The sequence below is a fragment of the Dermatophagoides farinae genome, chromosome 6, assembly GCF_024713945.1.
Source record: "Dermatophagoides farinae isolate YC_2012a chromosome 6, ASM2471394v1, whole genome shotgun sequence".
In the NCBI taxonomy this organism is placed as follows: domain Eukaryota; kingdom Metazoa; phylum Arthropoda; class Arachnida; order Sarcoptiformes; family Pyroglyphidae; genus Dermatophagoides; species Dermatophagoides farinae.
Window position 1 is genome coordinate 4,411,776 of NC_134682.1, and position 22,513 is coordinate 4,434,288.

General features: G+C 32.2%; 10 protein-coding genes and 1 long non-coding RNA gene across 11 annotated transcripts; 5 read left to right on the forward strand and 6 right to left on the reverse strand.

Moving 5' to 3' along the window:
- Positions 1-16: 16 nt before the first annotated feature.
- Positions 17-3,462, forward strand: LOC124493264 (glucose dehydrogenase [FAD, quinone]). The gene is made up of 4 exons (XM_075731979.1): positions 17-215; positions 283-493; positions 604-2,258; positions 2,329-3,462. Exons 3-4 carry the CDS (start codon positions 1,127-1,129, stop codon positions 3,138-3,140), a joined length of 1,944 nt encoding a protein of 647 aa, XP_075588094.1. The 5' UTR covers positions 17-215; positions 283-493; positions 604-1,126; the 3' UTR covers positions 3,141-3,462.
- LOC142597602 (uncharacterized) lies at positions 3,025-3,987 on the reverse strand. The gene is made up of 2 exons (XR_012832284.1): positions 3,188-3,987; positions 3,025-3,060 (listed from the first exon to the last, which is right to left on the reverse strand). It is a non-coding gene; the product is annotated as an uncharacterized LOC142597602 (long non-coding RNA).
- On the forward strand, positions 3,940-7,014 carry LOC124493266 (glucose dehydrogenase [FAD, quinone]). The gene is made up of 3 exons (XM_047056338.2): positions 3,940-4,980; positions 5,058-5,826; positions 5,894-7,014. Exons 1-3 carry the CDS (start codon positions 4,648-4,650, stop codon positions 6,634-6,636), a joined length of 1,845 nt encoding a protein of 614 aa, XP_046912294.1. The 5' UTR covers positions 3,940-4,647; the 3' UTR covers positions 6,637-7,014.
- Positions 7,015-7,085: 71 nt separating this feature from the next.
- LOC124493291 (maspardin) lies at positions 7,086-8,582 on the forward strand. The gene is made up of 3 exons (XM_047056363.2): positions 7,086-7,263; positions 7,333-7,851; positions 7,917-8,582. The coding sequence occupies exons 1-3, from the start codon at positions 7,250-7,252 to the stop codon at positions 8,347-8,349; spliced, it is 966 nt and encodes a 321-aa protein (XP_046912319.2). The 5' UTR covers positions 7,086-7,249; the 3' UTR covers positions 8,350-8,582.
- Positions 8,460-9,157, reverse strand: MED9 (mediator complex subunit 9). Its single transcript, XM_047056377.2, has 2 exons — positions 8,879-9,157; positions 8,460-8,814 (listed from the first exon to the last, which is right to left on the reverse strand). The coding sequence occupies exons 1-2, from the start codon at positions 9,031-9,033 to the stop codon at positions 8,460-8,462; spliced, it is 510 nt and encodes a 169-aa protein (XP_046912333.2). The 5' UTR covers positions 9,034-9,157.
- On the forward strand, positions 9,151-10,274 carry LOC124493303 (polyisoprenoid diphosphate/phosphate phosphohydrolase PLPP6). The gene has a single exon (XM_047056374.2). The coding sequence runs from the start codon at positions 9,421-9,423 to the stop codon at positions 10,003-10,005; it is 585 nt and encodes a 194-aa protein (XP_046912330.1). The 5' UTR covers positions 9,151-9,420; the 3' UTR covers positions 10,006-10,274.
- A 92-nt stretch (positions 10,275-10,366) lies between these two features.
- On the forward strand, positions 10,367-12,287 carry LOC124493755 (uncharacterized). Its single transcript, XM_075731992.1, has 4 exons — positions 10,367-10,829; positions 10,917-11,088; positions 11,171-11,531; positions 11,600-12,287. The coding sequence occupies exons 1-4, from the start codon at positions 10,754-10,756 to the stop codon at positions 11,999-12,001; spliced, it is 1,011 nt and encodes a 336-aa protein (XP_075588107.1). The 5' UTR covers positions 10,367-10,753; the 3' UTR covers positions 12,002-12,287.
- Positions 12,059-15,621, reverse strand: LOC124493756 (uncharacterized). The gene is made up of 3 exons (XM_075731983.1): positions 15,173-15,621; positions 13,798-14,655; positions 12,059-13,704 (listed from the first exon to the last, which is right to left on the reverse strand). The coding sequence occupies exons 2-3, from the start codon at positions 14,327-14,329 to the stop codon at positions 12,554-12,556; spliced, it is 1,683 nt and encodes a 560-aa protein (XP_075588098.1). The 5' UTR covers positions 14,330-14,655; positions 15,173-15,621; the 3' UTR covers positions 12,059-12,553.
- A 352-nt stretch (positions 15,622-15,973) lies between these two features.
- epsilonCOP (coatomer subunit epsilon) lies at positions 15,974-17,204 on the reverse strand. Its single transcript, XM_047056364.2, has 3 exons — positions 17,017-17,204; positions 16,627-16,943; positions 15,974-16,566 (listed from the first exon to the last, which is right to left on the reverse strand). Exons 1-3 carry the CDS (start codon positions 17,107-17,109, stop codon positions 16,083-16,085), a joined length of 894 nt encoding a protein of 297 aa, XP_046912320.1. The 5' UTR covers positions 17,110-17,204; the 3' UTR covers positions 15,974-16,082.
- A 51-nt stretch (positions 17,205-17,255) lies between these two features.
- Positions 17,256-20,627, reverse strand: Lon (lon protease homolog, mitochondrial). The gene is made up of 3 exons (XM_075731970.1): positions 18,346-20,627; positions 18,144-18,284; positions 17,256-18,071 (listed from the first exon to the last, which is right to left on the reverse strand). The coding sequence occupies exons 1-3, from the start codon at positions 20,470-20,472 to the stop codon at positions 17,340-17,342; spliced, it is 3,000 nt and encodes a 999-aa protein (XP_075588085.1). The 5' UTR covers positions 20,473-20,627; the 3' UTR covers positions 17,256-17,339.
- Positions 20,628-20,837: 210 nt separating this feature from the next.
- LOC124493281 (acyl-CoA Delta(11) desaturase) lies at positions 20,838-22,188 on the reverse strand. Its single transcript, XM_047056352.2, has one exon. The coding sequence runs from the start codon at positions 22,087-22,089 to the stop codon at positions 20,956-20,958; it is 1,134 nt and encodes a 377-aa protein (XP_046912308.1). The 5' UTR covers positions 22,090-22,188; the 3' UTR covers positions 20,838-20,955.
- Positions 22,189-22,513: the final 325 nt, after the last annotated feature.

Below are 22,513 nucleotides of genomic sequence, written 5' to 3' on the forward strand. Positions count from 1 at the left end.
GGCCAAAAAAAAAAAACTTTTGATTCACAACCAAAAAAAAAAATTGCTATTGTTCCAAAATAAAAACCGGAAACCAAACGGATAAAAATCTACATACAACATGCACGTACAATCAAAAAAAAAAAACAATCGAATCCATCCTTTTATCATCATCATCATCATTTATTTGCTTTTGATTTCAAGATTTTGACAAAAAATTTTTTTCCCAATTTCAGGTACATGTATTTTTGATGTTTATTCAAAACTAACCAAAAAAAATCTTTTCTCTCATTATAAATACAGGCAACATAAATATTGATCCAAATGTAATTAACTAATAAAACAAAAACGAAAACAACAAGGATGATTGACCATGCATGACACGCGTATGTGAACACAAATTTTTTGTTTTTCAACGAAATTTGACTTTTATTCATGAATTGAAAATTTGAAAATGTGCAAAAAAAAAAATAGTCTTGGCCAATGAACACAATTGAAAATCGAATGTTTCATAGTAAGTGAAAAGGACGTGCTCTCTTAATAACAACAACAACAACAACAATAATTACGGATTTTTCTTTTTTTGTAATTTTTTCTTTTCAAATATTTCGTTTCCGTTGTTAGATATATTGCCATTGAATTATGAAAATGAATGAAAAAAAAACAAAACGGATATATGTTTGTCGGTTCTCGATTTTCTTTTTATTTTCAGACAGATTTATTAAAGAAAAGGAAAAATGAAATTTTTCTTTTTTTTATGAATGAAATCAACAACAAAAGGAGAGAAATGATTGGAACAACAAAATGTCACTATTACTACTGCTGCTGTTGCTGCTTTTGAAGGTTGATGAATAGATTCAATTTCAACCAACAACAACAACAACAACAACAACAAAAACCCGAAAACAAAGAAATCATTTTCATGATTCAGCCATTCATTGTAATTGATCTAACGATCATTATCATCATTCAATCCAGTGTTTGATTTAGTTTGTTTTTTTTTTGGTGTGTCAAAAAAAAAGACAAAAATGAAAATAAAATGATCCATGGTGTGACAACGAAACACAAACACACACGAATAAAGCAAATTTCAAAATAATTCATCGATATATAAAAAAAAATCTGATGATCATCAATTGTGATGTAAATGATGGATACATCTTCTTTGGTAACCACCGCAACGACCAATGTTAATCCATTACTTCCAGCATTAGTACCATTAGCTACATTATTATGGCTTAAAGCAGCTGATCTTGGCCTGTTTATATCACGTAATTCTTGGGATCAAGAATATGATTATATTGTTGTTGGTGCCGGTTCAGCTGGTGCTGTGGTCGCTAATCGTTTATCAGAAGATTATCGTACAAAAGTTTTACTTCTTGAAGCTGGTGGTTCGGAAACATTATTCAGTGATATACCGATTGCAGCAGCTACATTACAAATGACACCCATTGATTGGGCATATCAAACTGAACCACAAAGTGTTTCATGTTTTGGTTTAAAAAATCAACGTAGTCGATGGCCACGTGGTCGTGTTCTTGGTGGTTCATCGGTTTTGAATTATATGCTCTATGTTCGTGGTAATCGTCGTGATTATGATCGTTGGGTTGATCTTGGTGCATATGGTTGGAGCTGGCAAGATGTTCTGCCATATTTTATGAAATCAGAAGATAATCAAGATCCAACTGTAGCTGCAAATGGTTATCATGGTGTTGGTGGTTATTTAACCGTAGCAAATCCACCGGATTCAACACCCATATCGTTAGCGTTTCCTGAAGCAGGTAAACATCTGGGCTATCCAAATGTCGATATCAATGGTCCAACACAAACAGGTTTCACAATACCGCAGGGTACAATTCGTAATGGTGCTCGATGTTCAACATCCAAAGCCTATTTGGCCAGTGTTCGTAATCGCCAGAATCTTCATGTATTAACATTTGCATATGCAACTAAAGTTATATTCAATGAATATAAACGTGCGGTTGCCGTACAATTTGATCGTTTTTCATTAACACATATTGTCTATGCACGTAAAGAGATTATTCTATCGGGTGGATCTATAAATACAGCACAATTACTTATGTTATCTGGTATTGGTCCACGTGATCATTTGGAATCATTAGGCATACCTGTTATCGCCAATTTACCGGTAGGAAAAAATCTTCAAGATCATATTTATCCGGGTGGAATTCATTTCACCATTGATGGAAAATATTCAATGATACAACGACGAGTTTCATCATTACCGAATACGATTGCTTATTTTGCCCTGGGAAGAGGTAAAAAAAAATTAATCATCTTTATATTCGAATCTACTATTTTCATACATGTCTATTTAAATCAAAATAGGTCCATGGACTCTTTTGGGTGGTGTTGAAGGATTGGGTTTTATCAAAACAAAATTCGCCAATCAATCGGATGATTGGCCAGATTTTGAAATTCATCTTGTAAGTGGTGGCCCATCATCCGATGATGGTCAAACATTTCGTCGTGTACAAGGCTATACGGATGAAATGTGGACACAGGTTTATCAACCATACGTGAAATTCGATACGTTTTCATTTTATCCAGTGATGTTACGACCAGAAAGTATTGGTTATATTCAGCTTCGATCATCGAATCCATATGATCCACCGATAATTGATCCAAAATATCTAACACATCCAAAAGATATAGCATCAATGGTGGATGCAATGAAAATCTGCATTGCTGTCGGTTTGACACCACCATATCGTAAGATGAAAGCTCGTCTTTTCGAAACCATTTTTCCTGGCTGTGAACATTATCCAATGTGGAGTGATGAATATTTGGCTTGTGTTGCACGTACATTTACATCGACATTATATCATCCAGTTGGTACGGCTAAAATGGGCGCACCATGGGATCCAACGGCGGTTGTTGATCCTGAACTTCGTGTACTGGGCGGTGTGAAAGGTATTCGTGTTGCCGATGGTTCTGTTATGCCAAAAGTTGTATCCGGTAATACCAATGCACCGATCATAATGATTGGTGAACGTGTATCGGATATGATTAAAGGTATCAATCTACCACGTTATGATCCTGATACAGCTAAACGTATGGCTGATTATTGGAATGATATTGATCGGAAATTTTTCGATCCAAATCATGATCCAACAAATTTTGAAAATAAGAAAAAATAAGTCAAACAACAATAAACAACAACAAACAACATTACTGATATATTTACCCAGCCATTCATCCATCCATCCAACCATCCATCAAGATAATTTCAATCAACAAATAGTGTATACATACACAGTGCCATCTATGTAATTAACCGTGTTTTCTTCTATATATCCATTTTTGTCCAAATAAGTTATTATTTCTTTTCGTTTAACAATTTGTCAATTGAAATCAATTTATTATTTCCGGTGATCCGAGAAAAAAAATTCATTTGTTCAGATTATGATGTTGATGATTTTAGTTTGATAGTAGAATATAAATAAATGAACAAAACAATAATCACATGTTATGTCATTTATGTACAGATCTTGAGAAATGATAATGTTCAGTGTTGTGTCCGATATATCGAGAGTGAAATTTAAAAGTTTTCAACAAAATGAAATGAAGAATGTTGAGTCAATTATTTTGGTTTCAATCATTTATATCATATAAATAAAGAGGTTGTTGAAGAAGATGATAATTGATGATTTGGATCAACAACAACAACAACAACAACAAAAAAATGTGAGAGACTGCTGCTGATGATTAACAAAAAAAAAAATCTGAGAATACAGAAAAGTGGAAAAAGGTATGATTCGAATGACAATGTTTTCTTGTTTTTTGAATATTTTCTCACCCAAAAAAAAAAAAAAAAAAAAAATAGAAAATGAACAATACCGTTTTTCTCTCGGACGACGACAATGACGATGATCACCATTCTTTCAACATGTTCATTTCGGTTATATTTTCATTCGGCTAGTTGGTCGGTTTCAGTTATCGGTTGGTTGTCAGTCATATCGGGATCATATCATATTATCACCACCAACTATCGACGTGAAACAAAAACAAAAAAGATTTTTTTCATTTTCTGTGTATTTCAATTTGTCACTAACAACAACAACAACAACAAATAACAATGACAACAGCAGCGACCACTTCAAATAAAAAAAGTCTCATGATCATCATCATCATCATCATCATCGGTTGAAATGAATGGCTTGAATGGCCTGACTAATTGCAACGAAAATCAGTGACAAAGATGAGCTAATTTTTTTTTTGCTTCTGCTTTTGTTTCATCTGTAATGTAAAGCACTCACCCACACACACACACTTATCGTGGACAACAACTAAGAGTGAATGAAAAAAAAAGAAATGTAATTTTCTTTTCGTCTTTTTGTCATCATATAATCAATAATAATCATCACCATTGAAAATAAAAAGCACCAATCAAGTAATTTTATTTTTTCAATCAGATCAACCACGACAAAAAAAAAGTTTCAATTTTTTTGTTTTGATTTTTGATTTAACCCATTTTTAAATAACCGGCATAAACGAACCAACGACCGACCGGATACATCATTTTTTTTCATCTTTGAAATATATTTTTTTTTCATGTGCCATCAACTTATTCATTGGTTTTTATTTCAATGTTGTGAATTTATGAGCTTTCGTTTTTTTTTATAATTTGAAACTCTTTTTTCAATAATGACATTTCATGTTGCACCATTTTTACCGGCCATGGTACCATTGGCCACATTTTTATGGATACGTGCTGCAGACCATTCATCATTTGTATCACGTAATACTTGGGATCCAGAATATGACTATATTGTTGTCGGTGCTGGTTCAGCCGGTGCCGTGGTTGCCAACCGTCTTTCTGAAGATCATCTGAATAAAGTATTATTAATTGAAGCCGGTGGTTCAGAGAATGTATTTAGTGATATACCATTAGCTGCGGCTAATCTACAAATGACACCCATTGATTGGGCTTATCAAACTGAACCACAACAAGCATCATGTTTTGGTTTCATTAATAGGGTAAGCCACTTTACTCACTAAATTGAATGTTGATCAAATTTAATAAATTTTTTCAACAACAACAAAAAAAAATTCAGCGAAGTAGATGGCCACGTGGTCGTGTAATGGGCGGTTCATCTGTTCTAAATTATATGCTCTATGTTCGTGGTAATCGCCGTGATTATGATCAATGGGAAGAGAATGGTGCATTTGGTTGGAGCTGGCAAGATGTATTGCCTTATTTTATTAAATCAGAAGATAATCGTGATCCTTTAATTGCGGCCAATGGTTATCATGGTGTCGGTGGTTATCTAACAGTATCAAGTCCATCGGATATTACACCGATATCTCTTGCATTTCCTGAAGCCGGTAAATACCTTGGGTATCCGAATCCCGATATCAATGGACCAACGCAAACTGGATTCGTTATACCACAAGGTACAATACGTCGTGGTGCACGTTGTTCAACGGCCAAAGCATTTCTATCATCCATTCGTGATCGTTCCAATTTACATGTTTTAACGTTTGCCTATGTAACACGTGTATTGTTCAATGAAAATCGTCGTGCTATCGGTGTACAATTCGATCGATTCGCCCTATCACATATGGTAATGGCACGTAAAGAAATTGTCATTTCTGCTGGATCGGTCAACACTCCACAATTGCTTATGTTATCCGGTGTCGGCCCTAAAGATCATCTACAAGCCCTTGGTATACCGGTTATTGCTGATCTTCCTGTTGGTGAAAATCTTCAAGATCACATCTACCCAGGTGGTATTCATTTTAGAGTGGATGAAAAATATTCATTTGTACAACGACGTGTCGTTACTATTCCGAATCTTTTGTCTTATTTTGCTTCCGGTCGTGGTATGTACTGCAAATGAATATTTTTGAGATGATTCATCCTATTAATCTGTTTTTTCGCTACCATCAGGTCCATTGACTGCATTGGGCGGTGTTGAAGGTCTTGGTTTTATTAATACAAAATTTGCCAACAAATCAGCTGACTATCCAGATTTTGAAATTCATCTAATAACTGGTGGTCCTTCATCGGATGATGGCCAAACATTTCGTCGTGTACAAGGCCTCACGAGACAATTATGGCGACAAGTTTATCAGCCTTATATAACATCGGATACATTTTCAGTATATCCGGTAATGTTGAGACCTGAAAGTGTTGGCTACATAAAACTTCGATCATCAAATCCATATGATCCACCAATAATCGATCCAAAATATCTGACACATCCACGTGACATTCTAAAAATGGTTGATGCAATGAAAATATCGATCGCTGTCGGTTTGACACCTGCATATCAGGAGATGAATGCTCGATTATTTGAAACAGTATTTCCCGGTTGTGAACATTATAAAATGTGGAGTGATGAATATCTAGCATGTGTAGCAAGAACTTATACGGCCACAATTTATCATCCAGTTGGCACAGCTAAAATGGGTGCACCATGGGATCCAACAGCGGTTGTTGATCCTGAACTTCGTGTACTTGGTGGTATCACCGGACTTCGTATTGCTGATGGTTCCATAATGCCAAGTATTGTATCAGGCAATACGAATGCGCCAATCATTATGATTGGCGAAAAAGCAGCTGATCTAATCAAAGGTATTAATCTACCGAAATATAATCATGAAAAGAAAATGACGAAAATTAATTCATAAGAAAAAAATCTCATCCACCCGATTTGATCAACTAAAAACCAAAAAAAAAAAAAAAAAAAAAATTCAAAAGTGCCATTCATCCAACATTCATCGTGGTTTAATTTTTGTTTCCTTTATTTTTTATTTCTTTTTTGAATTTAAGTTATTAACTCTGCTCTGCTTTTTTTTCGTGTTTGTTTTGGAAAACCTCGAATCTTTACATCTTGGTTTTTTCATTTAAAACTTATATTTTTTTCCCCCATTCTGATGATTATGATCACACACAGTGATCATTTTATTTTTACTTTTTTATTTTAAAATTAATAATTGGTTGTATTTTGTAAATTATTATTATTATTATTATCAACTCTTTTAGGAAATAAATGAACCAATTTTGGATTTTTTTGTTGTTTGAATTTCTATTTACACTCAACATTCGAAACTATATACACTCTAATTGTCATTTTTCCATTGTTTAGGTTTTTTTTCACTGTTGTTGAGATCAAGAAAACGAAAAATTTTGATTTTAATCCAGTTTTTTTCTACATTGATAAAAAACACCCTAAATCATCAACGAATTGATTAAATTGACAATGTAAAAGATTTTTACTTGTTTTTTTTTGTATTGTGTCGAATGGCGGAAAAAATGTAAATTTTTTTTTGTTATTTTATTTACAGCCCAAATAATAACCTTTTTCATATCGTTTTAAAATATAGATTCGGTTTGATTGGATACATTTCGAATACGACGACAGAATTGGTAAAAGATGGTGAAGAGTTGACGGAATTTGAATCGATCGAAACCAGTGATTCATATTGTAAATTTCGAAGTCAAATTGCATTGAAACGTTATGCTTTGGATGATGATGATGGCAATAATTTATGGACCATATATGAATGTGGTCCTAAACAAATCGATTGTCCTGTGATATTTTTACCACCAGTAAGTGGTACGGCTGACATATTTTTCTATCAAATGTTGTATCTTTGTGATCGTGGACATCGTGTTATATCGGCCGAATATCCTGACTATTTTTCTATCGATGAATTTATCACTGGTTTTGATCGTTTCATACAATCATTTCAAATACGTAGAGCACACATATTCGGTGCATCATTGGGTGGATATTTAGCGCAAAAATATGCTGAAAAATATCCCGAACGGATTGCATCATTAATTCTATGCAATACATTTGCCGATACGACACGATTTCGTTTTGTAAACACGATACCTTTGTAAGTAATTTTAGTACTTGACAAAATGATTTAGTCATGATAAAATTTTCATTCCAAAAAACTAGAATATGGATAAATCCATCGCCGGTATTACGGAAAATATTCATAACGAATCGAATACCCGAACAGGCTGATGAAAGAATACGTGCCGCATACGAATTTATGTCTACACGATTATCCTCATTAACACATAAACAATTGGTAGCTCGTTTACATTTAAATCTAACTGAAAACTATGTACAACCAGATAATCTTCAATCACTTACAATCACCATAATCGATGTGTTTGATGAATGTTCTAATAGTGAATCTACACGTATTGAACTATATAAAATGTATCCAAATGCACGATTAGCACATCTAAAATCTGGTGGTAATTATCCATATCTAAGTCGTGCAGAAGAAGTGAATTTGCATTTATTGGTTCATCTACGGCAATTTCATCATACTGAATTGGTATCTAGCGTTCATTTTCTTCCCACAAGATCTGACGATTAACCGAAACAAAAAAATTGAAATGAAAACTGTGATTTACACACCCACAAAGGCCAAAGCAATTTTTGTTTTATTTACAAGAATTTTTTTTAATTTTATTATGATGATCATCATCATGGTTTAATAATACTGTTACCACTGGTCGATTGTATTTGCGATGGAATATGATCGACAATTGTACTTTTCTTATATTTTAATAATAAATCTTTTTTCATTATCAATTGTTGCCGTAATGATCCAAGTGTTTGTAATTGTTCATCTTTTGTTACATTCGATCCAGGTACCAATGGTATTTGTTGACGAAATTGTTCGAATGTTTCACGTAAACGATTCATTTTACCAACATATTCAGATGTTGATAATGTTGGTTGTGTTGTTGCCACTGATACTGCTGCTGCTGATGATACTGATGTTTGTTTATTACCAACAGTTTTTGTAACAGAATTTTCTTGTGTTTCTTTTTCCAGACTTTATTGAATAGAAGAATAGAATCATTAGAAATGTTAAATATTAACGAGCGAAACAATCTTACCATCGCATTATTTCATAGATTTGTGACAGAAAATTTACATTTAAATCACCAATACTGTATTGTGTAGTGGACGATGTTGTCGTTTCCGATTGCTGCTGCTGCTGTTGCTTAGATTCTTGTTTAATTTGATCATCCATTTCATCAAAAGATATCATCAGGATTTAAGATGATAAAATGAAAAAAAAAATTATTCAGACACAAAAATCATCAAAACGTTCATTTGTGTCAGCTGATTTAAATGTTCGTTGAGCATGCGTAATAATGATCAAGACGTTTTCATTTTTATTTGCTCTTTGTTTTTTTTTATTGATTTGCTTATTTTGTTGGTTTACATATCCTTAACACCATCATCACAATAATACTAACACCCACTACTACGACAAAAAAAATGTCGTTATTTTTTGGCTAAAAGTACACGCGTTTCCATCATAATTCGTTAATATTTTCAATGTCAATTATTGTTGTTATTGTCAACGAAAACTAGTGCAAAACGCTCACAGAATCAACAATCCAGAAAGAATTCTAAATCCACAATAATAATAATGTTGAAAAATGTGCAAGAAAATTTGGCCATTTTTGATGAGAAATTATCCTATCAATGTTATCGTCTTGGTCAACGTACATTGAATATTAAAAAACGTTATCTACAATCATTAGAATATTCATGTCATGGTATACCATGGTTGTCGTTGATAACATTATTCACATTTACCAGTTCGGATAATGATTTTTGGCTTGATTTACTGATTGGTCTATTGATCGACATTGTTTATATTGCATTGGCTAAAGCTAGTTGCCGTCGACGACGGCCACAATATGCACCACAAGCTGATAATACATGGATTACGGTGGATAAATTATCATTTCCATCTGGCCATGCATCACGATCTATTTATGTGGCATTAATTCTATCGAATCGATTCTCCTATCTGTCCATCATATTATGGCCATGGGCATTAGCAGTAACCATTTCACGTGTATTATATGGTCGTCATTTTATTGGCGATATATTAGCCGGCACTATTATCGGTTATTTTAACTATGTTACCAGAAATTTTCCCATACAACAATTTATCAAATGGTTTCTAGTGACCATGGTCTATGAAACCATCAATGATAATTATTAACAAAAATGAAAATGTAAATGTTTTAAATGCAAACATGACATATACAATAGTAAGAAGAAAATAATTTTCAACAATTCAATGATTGATGAATTTGAATATGAAAGAATAAAAAAAAAAACAAAATGCTTGTTTCTCTATCTCATCATCATCATCATCATAAATTTCTTTTAATAAATCGGAAATCGTTTGTTTTTCCATATTTTATCTCGGAAAATTTTTTTTTTTTTTTTTGATCGAAGTAAATAAATTGTTTATTATTATTACACACATACACGCACTACTACGGTTGTTTCATCATCAATTTATCATTTTCACATAAACATACGTTTATGTTTTACACATAGATGGATCACATCATCATCATCATCATCAACATTATTGTCCATCAAGGACAAGACAATTATGATGATTGGTGTGAATACAGTTTGTCGACAAACATACGTAGGTTGGTTGCATATACGTCAAATTATATATTGTCGATCCGTTTCCGGATTCGGAAATTATCAAAAAAAAAAATGAATGAAATGGTTCCACTTTGTGACGGACACTATAAAATGAGATGCTATAAAAACCGATTCCATTTAACAATAATATCTAGAATGGCCAAATTATTGCACACAAACACATCGTCCATAACAACGAATCCATCCATCTCATCATCATTTTATTCAAATTTTTTTTTTTTTTTTTTTAGTCGATCCAATTGAATTGAATTGAATTGAATTATAATAGAAAACAAAACAAAAAAATGTTATTTTTAATCAAATTTTTTTGCTTTTTGGCAATAAAATTTCCATATTTAATCATCATCGTTTCCACAGCAAGTTAGTTTGAATAAGGATTCGAATTTTTTTTTTAAATTTGTTTTGATATCGGTTTTATTCTAATAAAATTCATTCATTTATATTTAGAATCATCAACATCATCGTCATCATCATCATCATCATCATCAATAGCATATGGTGATGTAGCAACGGCCAATAATCAAGTGATCAAATTGATTATTAAATCATATGTACATGAAATATTGGAAAATCCATTGATTCATCCGGATGAACTAAAAGATCGTTTAGCAAGAATAAAGTTGGTTAATGAATTTTGATTTGAATGAAAAAAAATGGTAAAATTTTTTTTTCTTTTGTCCATCCATCCAACCAAATAATAGTGATCATATCGAAAATCATCCAGCATTACATCAACAATATCTATGGGTTGGTTCATCACCACCGCCACCAAATTATAATCCTGATTATCATATTTTGGAATACGAATCCATTATACCAAGACAATCATCATCATTTTATAATGAAACCATAGATGATGATGGCCATTCAGATGATCAACATCATAATCATAATCATGATCATGATCATGATCATGATCATAATAATTATCTATTTCGATCTTCATCAACACAATCATCATCACCGAAAATGATATTGAAAGTAAAAAGAAAGAAAAATTCCGATAAACGTGAACAATTACCATCGGAAGAAATTTGTGAAACAAAAGAAAAATGGGAACAGGTATGTGTTATAATATATATGTCATTTATGACAAATCTACTTATCTATATCTTATCTATTAATTTCAGATTATCGATACACATGATCTATTCGATAATAAAGTCAAAGTGATACAAGAAAAAGATATGCAACAATTTGTATTCACATATCGTTGTGCAAAAAATCATGGCAAATGTTTAGGCATATCACCATTATATGAATCTGAATGTACCGAACGTTTTGGTTGGATGTATATGTATTATATACCGATCATTACAGCTGATAACAATGATGGCGATGGCAGTAATAATGGTATTGAAGGGCAAGCACAATGGGGCTTCGTGAATGCACCACATCATTGTGCTTGTAAACTTAAACCAAAATTATTTAATCATCATCATCATCAAAATAATAATCATCAATTAGCAACAAACTTAATGATGAGCAGCAGCAGCAGTAAAGAAGAACCAATTGTACCGAATGATCTTTAAAAAATTATTGATGAGGATCCAAGAAACCAAAAAATCAAAAAAAACAAATCAAAAAACTAAATTATCATAATTAATATATTATCGTCGTAGTAGTTTACAATATCATCATCATCATCATCACAAACAAACAAACAGATACGATTCGATTTTCATTACAAAAAAAAAAATATAAAAATTCGAATTCTTTTTTCTTCATTTTTTTTTTCGTTGTCGTTTTCGTCATCATCATCACATAATTATCATTGTGTTTCTTTTAAAAAAAATAAATTTTAAATTTGATTGATAATGCTAAATAATAGAGTGAGTGTAAGAGAGAGAGAGAGATAGTGAAAAAAAACGAGAAAAAAAATCAATATTGTTCGATTCGATTATACGATTATTTAAACAATAAAATCTTTGATATGTTTATGATTTTCTTGATTAGTTACCATGATTCGATGATGTTGATGATTGAATGATGATGATGGTGGTGAAAGTAGATGATTAGAACTTGATGTAGATGGTGATGATGATGATGATGATGATGATGATGTGGATGTGGATGCAATTTGATTATTCATTAATATCGATGATGATGATGATGACGATGATAATAATCGAGATGTTGATGTTACCATTAATGAATATGATGGTGGTGATGATGTCGATGTTATTAATGGTGCTTTTCTCATCATCATCATCATCATGATCATTGTCACTGGAATTTATAATCGAATGTTGTTGACAATTACGAATTTGTTCATTAATAAGTTTACGTTCCAATAATTCTGGTTCTTCAATAACTAAAAATGTTTTAAAATTAAAATATGGTATACGAAGAACCAATGCAATCCATAACATCATCAAACAAAGACCAAAGTACATGTAGACAACTATACTGATTAGATACCATGTACGATTTTCGGTCAGACCATTTTGTCCGGGTACATAATCGCCAAGACCAACCGTAGTGATTGTAATGAAACAATAATAAAATGAATCTAAAAATGTCCATTGTGGTTCCATTTGTTTAAACAGAAAAGCCGGTAGGATTATCAATGCGGAAAATAGTACCATTGTAACCAGGAATAGATGTAGGAAACGAATTTTTAATAATGTTACTTCTTCAGTAAAATAACCGAATAATTTGATGAGCCATACTTCAATCTGTTTGATTGGACCATCACGAATCATTGAAATGATGATGGAAAGAAACAGTAATGTACATGGAATCGATATGGCACCGAAAACTATTGTTAAAATTTTTCCTTCATTCGTAATCGGTGTAACATGACCATAGCCAATTGTAGTGACAACACTTGCAACATATGTCATACTGGAACCAAATTCCCAATTTGACATTTGTATCGGTACAATCAATGTTGATGCTTTAACTCTTTGGCCTTCTTTTTGTTGTTGTTCTTCTAATTGTTGTTGTTGTTCGGTTGGATATGATTTCAATGATGGTTGTTGCTGTTTTCTTTCAGTTACAATTATTTCTTCAATGACATCATCATTGCTGTCATCGGTTCGTTTATCAATGACAATCACTTTTGAAACATTTTTATTTCCAGCTAACATTTTATCCGTTTCATCACCATCGGAATCGGCAACTGTCATCGTTGTCATCATCATTGAATCAACTAGATCATTAAGCAATGCCAAATTTACACCTTTATCATATGTAATGATGACACTTTTGATAAATTGTTTCAATTCTTTGGCTATTTCGCAAATGAAAGAAAAAAAATCAATCAATCGTTAGTAATAAGAATGCAAAAAATTATTTATTACGGCAATAAAAAAAAAGAACTTACAATCGACACATTGATTCTGTTCAAGAAACAATTGTTGTTTATTCATAATTTGATCACGAAGACGTTGTTCTGCTTTCGATTCGAATGCCATGAATAATGATGCACCCAATAGAATGATTGTTATATAAATGACAAAGAAGAAGATCAATGTAATTAGATGTGGATATTTTTCTTTTAATTTATATTCACAATTTATAATCGATACAGAACGATTCTGATACAATGTTGTTGGATGGCCTACAATATCAATTTTTTCCAATTGTTGTTGATGTTGTTGATATTGTGATTGTTGTTGATTATCAACAAATGTATTTGGTCTACCATCAACATCGTCAACATCGTCATCAATATCAACATCTTTTGGAAAGAAACTGAATGGATAGAATGTATATGGATCTTGATGATATGATGCCTGATGAAATATTTGATTTTGATGATGATGATGACGATGGTCATCCGATTGATTCGAGGATGACTGATTCACTGGTTGTTGTTGTTGTTGTTGTTGTGGTGGTGGATGATTGTAGTACATTTTTGGAATCAAATTTAAATGTTGAATACACTGTCGACTTCAATAATTAGCTTTTTGATTAATGAAATTGGTAAATTGAAAGAGGATTTTCGAATATGAAAGAAAAAAAAACGCTTTATCAAATAACCGATTGATGGAAATAATTTGTTTGTTGATTATTATTGATGTGGTTTGAAATCATCAATGGATTGATATTATTATTATTATTATTCACACTACGATTATGTTGATCATTATCGATCATAACAAGTCCAGCTGATTTTTGATGATCGTCGTGGTCCTCGTCAAGAGAATACAATATATTGTTCAAGTATTGAATCACAAATCTTTTATCCATGATGTTCATTTACGGCAACATTTATGTAATTAATGAATAGAAATAAAAGAATAATAATAAAATTTCAATCAATAATTGATGAAACATTCGTGGTAGATCAGTGAATTTCGAAATAGAAAAAAAAAATTCAATGGAAAAAATACAATATCGCTAGTTTATAAGGAGATGAAAGAGAAAGAAAGAGAGAGAGACATGAGGTGTCAACAACAAATCAATCAATCAAATAAATCGTAAATGATTCGATTTTGTTTGGTCTTTAAATAATCAAAAAAGAAATAATAATCTGTATATATATAATCATCATCATGTATAGCAACCAGATTTTTTTTCTGTTTTATCATCATTGTTGATAATGATCGACAATGACAACAAACAAACAAACAAACTTTGAACCTAATCATCAATCAATTCGGTTTTTTTTTTATTCACGATGGTGTAAAAGTATTCTCAAATTATCAGACTTTGATTTTTTTTCAAACAAAAAAAAAAAGAAAATATTATCATACCGTTATTGTCATCATTAATATTTCGATGTCATCAAATAATAACATTGCCATTTTTTTTCATCTGGATCTCGTTGGTTTCGATATATATTGTTATTATATCACGATATACACACACACACAAACATATAGAGAGATAATGAAACAACAAAGTCCAATTTGAATTTGAATCAAATCGAATGAAAGTGTTAATAAAATCGAAAATCGATTGAATTTTTGTTTTTTTTTTCTGTGGTTCTGAAGCCAAATTTCAAATGATGGTGATTTTTTGATTTGTTCGATGATCAAACGAATCATTCGATCTGATTAAATCATTAGCGCCCTCACATGTTTGCAATTTGAATATGATGACACACACACACAAACATTCGATTTGAAAATTTTTATTGATTAACAATGACGATACACATCATCGGTTAAAATTTTTTTGTTTTTGTTTTTGAAATTGAATTGAAAATGAAAAAAAAATCAATCAATCAATCAAACAATAATCATCAATTTCTACATCTCCGTTCGTATGGGTTTGTTTTGTTTTGTTTTCTTTTTTGATCGTTGAAGAAAAAAAAATTCCATTCATAATCATTCTATATTGTCGTAATTGATACTTTGAACCAATCAAATCAAAAATTTCTAAATGATCCCATTTGCTAGTGGTAAATTTTTTGTTGTTGTTGTTGATGATGATTTAATCTAAATTTAGCGATTATTGTCGTTGAAAATGATAATTATATCATTTTTATTGCACCGGATATTGATGGAAAACTTTCCTGGTAGAAAAAAAATCAACATATTATCTAGAGGAAATTTCTTTTATCGAATAAAATATTAAAAAGTATTTTTATTTTCAATTTTCGCTGTGAAAAAAAACAAGATTTTCTATTCTCGACCTTTAAAAAAAACATGGCATAGCACATCAAACAATTTGATATTGTAGAGCAATTTTATCAAACTCTCGTTGTTTATGTTCATAATCATCATAAAATGTTTGATCCAATGATTGTCGATCACTTAATTGATTAATATAACGATTGATCATTTCATTTGATTTACCATTAATATTGGCCAATAACATTTGATTGATGATTGCTTCCGTATAATTGGAATCTTTTTCAATAGTTTCCGTAATTAATGGTTCAGCTTCTTCCCAACGATTCTGACAAATCATAGCAACCGCTTGGCCATTCAATAGTAATGGTGTTGGACCAAATTTATCTTTCAATTCTTGATAGATAAAATAAGCATCCTGTAATTTTTCACCACCATAATAAAGATTAATCCATGCCAATGCTAATTGTGATAGTGTATGATATTCATCTTTTTGACACATTCGTTTATGTTCTTTACGAGCTAGATCCAAACGATCCAAATGCAATAATGCCTGTACTGATGTGGCCATACTGATCATATAATTTGAAGAGAATTCTTATTACAAAAAAAATAAGAATCACAATACTTACCATTCAATATCACCGGAATTGTTTAACATTTTCAATACATTATCATAATTTCGTTCATGAAAATAGATGGCTGCCGCACAAATTGATGAATAACAATCATTCATGTACAAGGTTTGATTGGCATCCAATTCGGCTAGAATATCATCAACCGACGACGATGATGATGATGATAAATATCTTGCATATAAACGTACCGCTTTCAATGGTTGTGGTGATGAATTATTAATTTCACTAAGAACTACATTGAATTTTTTCTGTGCAATGTATGCCCGATACATGAATACATCACGTTCCAATTTTTGTTCATCGGTTGTTGTCTGTTGGAAAGATTTTTGTTGATGAAAAAAAATTGAGCGAACAAACAAAAAAAAGAGAAAACCTTTTTTTTACCTTGACTTTTGCTGCTTCATTCAAACATTGTTGCCAATTACCGAGATGAAAAGAATTTTTCAAATCGAAAAGATTATCCGGTCCTGTTGACATGGTTTTTGTTTTTTTTCTTTATTTCAAATGGTCCCAATGAAATAAAAAAAAATGCAATTAAAATCCAAATGCCAGCTCACACATAACATATCGATACTATCGATAAGTTGTTCATCACATCACATTTAATTAAAATCCAATTCAAATTGGTGAAAATATTTTTTTGTTTTATTCTTTTTTTTAAGAAAAATTATATTTACATACGATTAGAAAAAAATCTACAAAAAAAATTAATAATTGAAAGCAATTTCGAAAACCTGTTCATAATGGCTAACAAAATGAACGGTAAGTCCATCCTGAATATAGGCAGGTAAATCGGCATAATCTTTTCGATTATCATCAGGCAAAATGATTGTTTGTACACCGACACGTTTAGCAGCAATAACTTTCTCTTTGATACCACCAACGGCCAAAATTTTACCAGTCAATGAAATTTCACCAGTCATAGCTAAATTTGGTCGAACTGGTTTATCCAATGCCAATGATAATAATGCAGTGACCATTGTACAACCGGCACTTGGACCATCTTTTGGTGTTGCACCTTCCGGTACATGTAAATGAATATGTGCTCGTTGTAGAAATTCTGTTGATGGTTCTGGTCGTTTCAACATGAATGATTTGGCAAACGTATAGGCAATGTTGGCACTTTCTTTCATCACATCACCCAAATGTCCGGTCAATACGAATGAACCTTGTTGTGGAGGAGTGGATTTATCACCGGTTGTCGTTGATACACCATTGGTGGTGGTATCCAATTTTCGATGAACAGTTGTTTCAATATATAATGTAGATCCACCATGTGATGTCCATGCTAAACCCATTACAACACCGGGTGGTGTTTCATCATACATTCGATCTTTAACGAATATTGGTTTGCCAACAAAATCAGGTAAATTTGTTTCTTCAACCATTACATTTTCACATTCTTTATTAACAATTTTATATGCTGATTTTCGCATAATCTATGTATGTTTGTCATAAAAAAATTTATCAAAATCAAATTCGATATAAAAAAACAAAATCAATTTACAAACCTTTTCAATATGTTTCTGTAGATTACGAACACCTGATTCACGACAATAAGAACGTATAAGAACATTGATGGCATTCTTGGCAATATCCACTTTTTCCGATGATAATCCAGATTCTTTCTGTGCCAATGGAATGAGATATCGCTGGAGAAAGAAAAGAATGTTTTTTTATAGTGAAAATTCTACAATGCAACAAACAAAATACCTCTGCAATTTGTAGTTTTTCTTCGGCAACATAACCAGATACTTCAATCAATTCCATACGATCACGTAGTGGTTCGGGAATAGTATCCAATACATTTGCCGTACAAATAAACAAGATTTTCGACAAATCAATATTAACATCAAGGTAATGGTCAAGGAAATTCTTATTCTGTTCCGGATCCAGTAATTCCAACAACGCTGCAGATGGATCACCTTGATATCCACGACCAATTTTATCCACTTCATCGATCAATACGAGTGGATTTTCGGTTTTTGTTTTTTTCAAACATTGAATAATTTTTCCAGGCATAGCACCAACATATGTACGTCGATGGCCTTTAATTTCGGCTACATCGGTCATACCACCAACACTGAAACGAAAATATTCACGATTCAATGCACGTGCTATTGATCGTGCAATACTTGTTTTACCAACACCAGGTGGTCCATGAAAACATAGAATTTTACCCTGTGTATGGCCTTTTAATTGACTGACGGCAATAAATTCCAGTATTCGTTTCTTCACTTCTTCCATACCATAATGATCTTCATCCAATACTTGTGTAGCACGTTTTAGATCTAAATTTTCTTCACTACTAATACCCCATGGAATCGATGTCAACCAATCCAGATAATTACGTGTGACACTAAATTCAGATGAATGATTATCCAATAATGATAATTTATTCAGCTCTTCTTCAATCACATCCATTACCGGTTGTGGTACAAGTAAATCTTTGATTTTATTACGAAATTTCTCCACAATTGCATCTTTATCATCTTTCTCCAGGCCCAATTCTTTTTTAATGATTTTCAATTGTTCATTCAGCATATATTTTCGATGTTGTTGTTTGACTTTTTCTTCCACTTCTTTACTGATTTTTTGTTGCAATTTACTAACTTCATATTCTTTTTTCAACAATGATAACGAAAGATAAAGACGTTTCGGTATGTTGATCTCTTCCAGGATCTGTTGCAGTTCATGTGAATCGGCGCCAGATAAAGTGCCACCAAGATCTGAAAGAAATATTGGATTATCAACAATTTTCTGTCCTGAATGCATTAGTTGTAAGATTGGTTCACGATACAATGAATTCAATGAAACAATATCACGAATTGTTTTGACAATTTCCTGTGTTAATGCTTTGATTTCTTGATTCTCAACAAATTCTTCGTGTGTAACGTTTTCCACTTCCACCATTAGAACGGGTTTAGGTTTCGCTACAATCACAGGTTCACTATCAGATGGCTGTTGTTGAGCATTTGCATTCGGATCGGCATCCATTTCAGGTCCATTATTATTATTCTCATCATTCGATGACACCGGTTGAGCAGCTGATGCACTACGTCGAACACGTTTTTTTCGCATCATTGAACCATTTTTTCTTGGCTGTTGTGATTCTTCTTGATCATTTTCATCGATTTGTTTCATTATTCGTATTCGACGATGTGCCATAACAATCACACGTATTCGATCACCAAGATCTTGTAGTTCATGAATCTGAACAAATGTGCCCACTGGATAGATGTCATCCAAAGAGCTAACAACTTCGGCCATTTCATTATCATTTCGTTTCATGAATATACCGGCATATGGTTGCCGTAGATCAACTTTACGTTTAATCAATTGTATTAGATTCGGATCAGTCAATTCGATTAGTTTGACAAATTTTGGAAAAACTGGATTACGATTAATAGCAATAACAGGTAGCATTGGAAAATAATCAGGTATGTTTACCGGTGATAATGCTGATGTTGATGGATCGCCCGGTGTTGGTGGTGTTGGATATGCTGCAGATATCGTTTCCGGATCTTCATCATCATTATTATTGCCCGATGATGATGATGATGAAAGAAATCGATATTGATTCAATAGAAAATGATTTGATGATGATTGCATTGACAATAATCTTCCATGATGATGACAATTATTATTGTTTTTGATTAATGATCGCGCAATTAATGCAGATGATGATCGAATTGATTTTTCACAATAAATTTGACGGATAATTGCTGATGAATGTTGTTGTCGAGGTACAATTGAACCAAATAACAATGATGAATGACATAATTGTTGTTGTTGTTGATGGCGTAACCAAAATAGTCGACGTAACAATAATGAACTCATATTTTTCACGAAATAATCGGATAATCGATTTATTTGATAATAATCGGTTTCCTATCTTTTTTTCACCTGATTATAATTATCGATAAAGACAATTAAAATGAAAATTTTTTTTCGAAATGAAATATTTCAAGCATGAAACATGTGTGAGTGTGTGTGTGTGTGTGCGTGTCATGTGATTGACAATAGATTCCGTTCATAGATGAGATGACCGGAGAAAAAAAAATTCTGCAAAATTCTATGCAATTTCATTTATACAAATTAAAATTCTGTCGTCCTTCACTTTTTTCAGGAACAAACAAATTTTTTCCAAAATCAATATTTACTCAAAAAAAAAAAAAAAACAATTTGCCCTGTTTTATGAAATATTCATTCATATCAATAATTTTATTCAAAACACACAAGAATTTTTTCTCCAGAATTTTGCAATGTAAAAAATTATTTAGAAAATTCGTGTCATCATCATCACATCATATTTTTTTTTATCTAACCAATTGTTCGACCGGTTAGTAATTTAAATATGATCATTGGATATGCAGCCCATGCACCGACAAGCATACCAATGGTCCAATCAAATATCGAATTGCCGATACGAAATAGAAGATTTTTTTGTTCATCACGAATCGGCTGTACACCACGACGACGTACAACACCATTGATTACTGATTGTGATGCCACTTTACAATCATAAGCTAAACCAAACAAACGATTCAATTCAATAAACATACCAGGTGGATTGAATAATTCCCATTGTGAACGTTCATTAATACGAAAATCGAATGGAAAAACATGATGATAATTATGGATACCTTCACCAAAGGAAATATAATTGACAAAACGATGATCAGCTGGCCGTATACGAAAATCATATGGACGATAACCGAAAAAATGTGCCAACGAATTAACGGTGAATAGATGATGTAGAACGATCACGATACGTATAACAACAACTAAACCGAATGATATCCATGGATCTTCATTCCAACAATAAATCGGTATCAACCCGGGTATCATGATGCCGAACACGAGGAATATTGGTAGATAATATTTATGTTGAAGATAAACAAGACGTTCATTATAAAGATCGGTAAAATCCAATTGTCTACCACCATCAATGACGGCGTCGGTTTTTTTCACCAACCACCAACCAATATGTGAATAGAATAGGCCACGTGTTGGATTTTTTGGATCACCAGCCGTATCCGAATATTTATGATGTGTACGATGATCACGTGCATACGATAATGCTGAACCATTCATGGTCATTGCCTGGAAAATTAATAGCCATATTTTTAATGGCCATCTGGCTTTATATGCACGATGTGACCAAAGACGATGTGAACCAGCCGATGTACCAATGCCGGACATCATACCGATTGCGACGGCTAAATAAACGGTTTGAAGTTTAAAACTATAAATACAAGCATAAACATAGAAACCAATGGCAGCAATATGCCATATGCCCAATAATAGAATATTTTGCCATTTCAATTGTTGTTTACGCCAATCAAATTCATCCGGATCTACTGTGGCCACTGCAGATATCACATCTTTTTCCGCCACCAAATTATCATCCGTATCGGTTATAGTGGATTTCAATTCCGTTCTGGTGAAACCCATGATGGTTGATGAATTCTTGTTTGTTTGTTGTTGTTGTTGTTGCTGCTGCTGTCCTTTAAATTTGAATACGAATTTGAAAACGAAATATGTTGCTTGAATATGATGATGATGAAAAAAATAATGATTTCAAATTCAAAATTTTTTGTTTTCCATAAACAAAATAAACTTTCTCTTTGGCCAGAAAACTTTGTTTTTTTTCTCTCTCTCATTTCCATCCATTTATTTGATATATGTCGACGATTGTTGTTGTTAATTTGCCATTATTTATGTATCAGTCTTTTTTTTCCGACCCGGTTTCTCGTTTCTCTTCCTATTTTTCGTTTCAATTTCATCATTTTCATATCCAATGGTTTTTCCCCAAATATTCATTATTGATTCACGGAATTTCTGTTTTTTTCTTCATCATCAATTCCCATATGAATGG

Coding starts and splice junctions, on each gene's coding strand:
- LOC124493264 (XM_075731979.1), top strand. CDS start 1,127: ATGATGGATACATCTTCTTTGGTAACCACCGCAACGACCAATGTTAAT. Junction 2,259..2,328: donor TTATTTTGCCCTGGGAAGAG/GTAAAAAAAAAT, acceptor AAATCAAAATAG/GTCCATGGACTCTTTTGGGT.
- LOC124493266 (XM_047056338.2), top strand. CDS start 4,648: ATGACATTTCATGTTGCACCATTTTTACCGGCCATGGTACCATTGGCC. Junction 4,981..5,057: donor GTTTTGGTTTCATTAATAGG/GTAAGCCACTTT, acceptor AAAAAAATTCAG/CGAAGTAGATGGCCACGTGG. Junction 5,827..5,893: donor TTATTTTGCTTCCGGTCGTG/GTATGTACTGCA, acceptor CGCTACCATCAG/GTCCATTGACTGCATTGGGC.
- LOC124493291 (XM_047056363.2), top strand. Junction 7,852..7,916: donor TTTGTAAACACGATACCTTT/GTAAGTAATTTT, acceptor CCAAAAAACTAG/AATATGGATAAATCCATCGC.
- MED9 (XM_047056377.2), bottom strand. CDS start 9,033: ATGATATCTTTTGATGAAATGGATGATCAAATTAAACAAGAATCTAAG. Junction 8,815..8,878: donor ATCTATGAAATAATGCGATG/GTAAGATTGTTT, acceptor TATTCAATAAAG/TCTGGAAAAAGAAACACAAG.
- LOC124493303 (XM_047056374.2), top strand. CDS start 9,421: ATGTTGAAAAATGTGCAAGAAAATTTGGCCATTTTTGATGAGAAATTA.
- LOC124493755 (XM_075731992.1), top strand. CDS start 10,754: ATGTTATTTTTAATCAAATTTTTTTGCTTTTTGGCAATAAAATTTCCA. Junction 10,830..10,916: donor CATCATCGTTTCCACAGCAA/GTTAGTTTGAAT, acceptor ATTTATATTTAG/AATCATCAACATCATCGTCA. Junction 11,089..11,170: donor GATCGTTTAGCAAGAATAAA/GTTGGTTAATGA, acceptor ACCAAATAATAG/TGATCATATCGAAAATCATC.
- LOC124493756 (XM_075731983.1), bottom strand. CDS start 14,329: ATGTACTACAATCATCCACCACCACAACAACAACAACAACAACAACCA. Junction 13,705..13,797: donor ACAGAATCAATGTGTCGATT/GTAAGTTCTTTT, acceptor TTTGCGAAATAG/CCAAAGAATTGAAACAATTT.
- epsilonCOP (XM_047056364.2), bottom strand. CDS start 17,109: ATGTCAACAGGACCGGATAATCTTTTCGATTTGAAAAATTCTTTTCAT. Junction 16,944..17,016: donor ATGAAGCAGCAAAAGTCAAG/GTAAAAAAAAGG, acceptor TCTTTCCAACAG/ACAACAACCGATGAACAAAA. Junction 16,567..16,626: donor AATTCCGGTGATATTGAATG/GTAAGTATTGTG, acceptor TTATATGATCAG/TATGGCCACATCAGTACAGG.
- Lon (XM_075731970.1), bottom strand. CDS start 20,472: ATGAGTTCATTATTGTTACGTCGACTATTTTGGTTACGCCATCAACAA. Junction 18,285..18,345: donor AAAAACTACAAATTGCAGAG/GTATTTTGTTTG, acceptor TTCTTTCTCCAG/CGATATCTCATTCCATTGGC. Junction 18,072..18,143: donor TACAGAAACATATTGAAAAG/GTTTGTAAATTG, acceptor AAACATACATAG/ATTATGCGAAAATCAGCATA.
- LOC124493281 (XM_047056352.2), bottom strand. CDS start 22,089: ATGGGTTTCACCAGAACGGAATTGAAATCCACTATAACCGATACGGAT.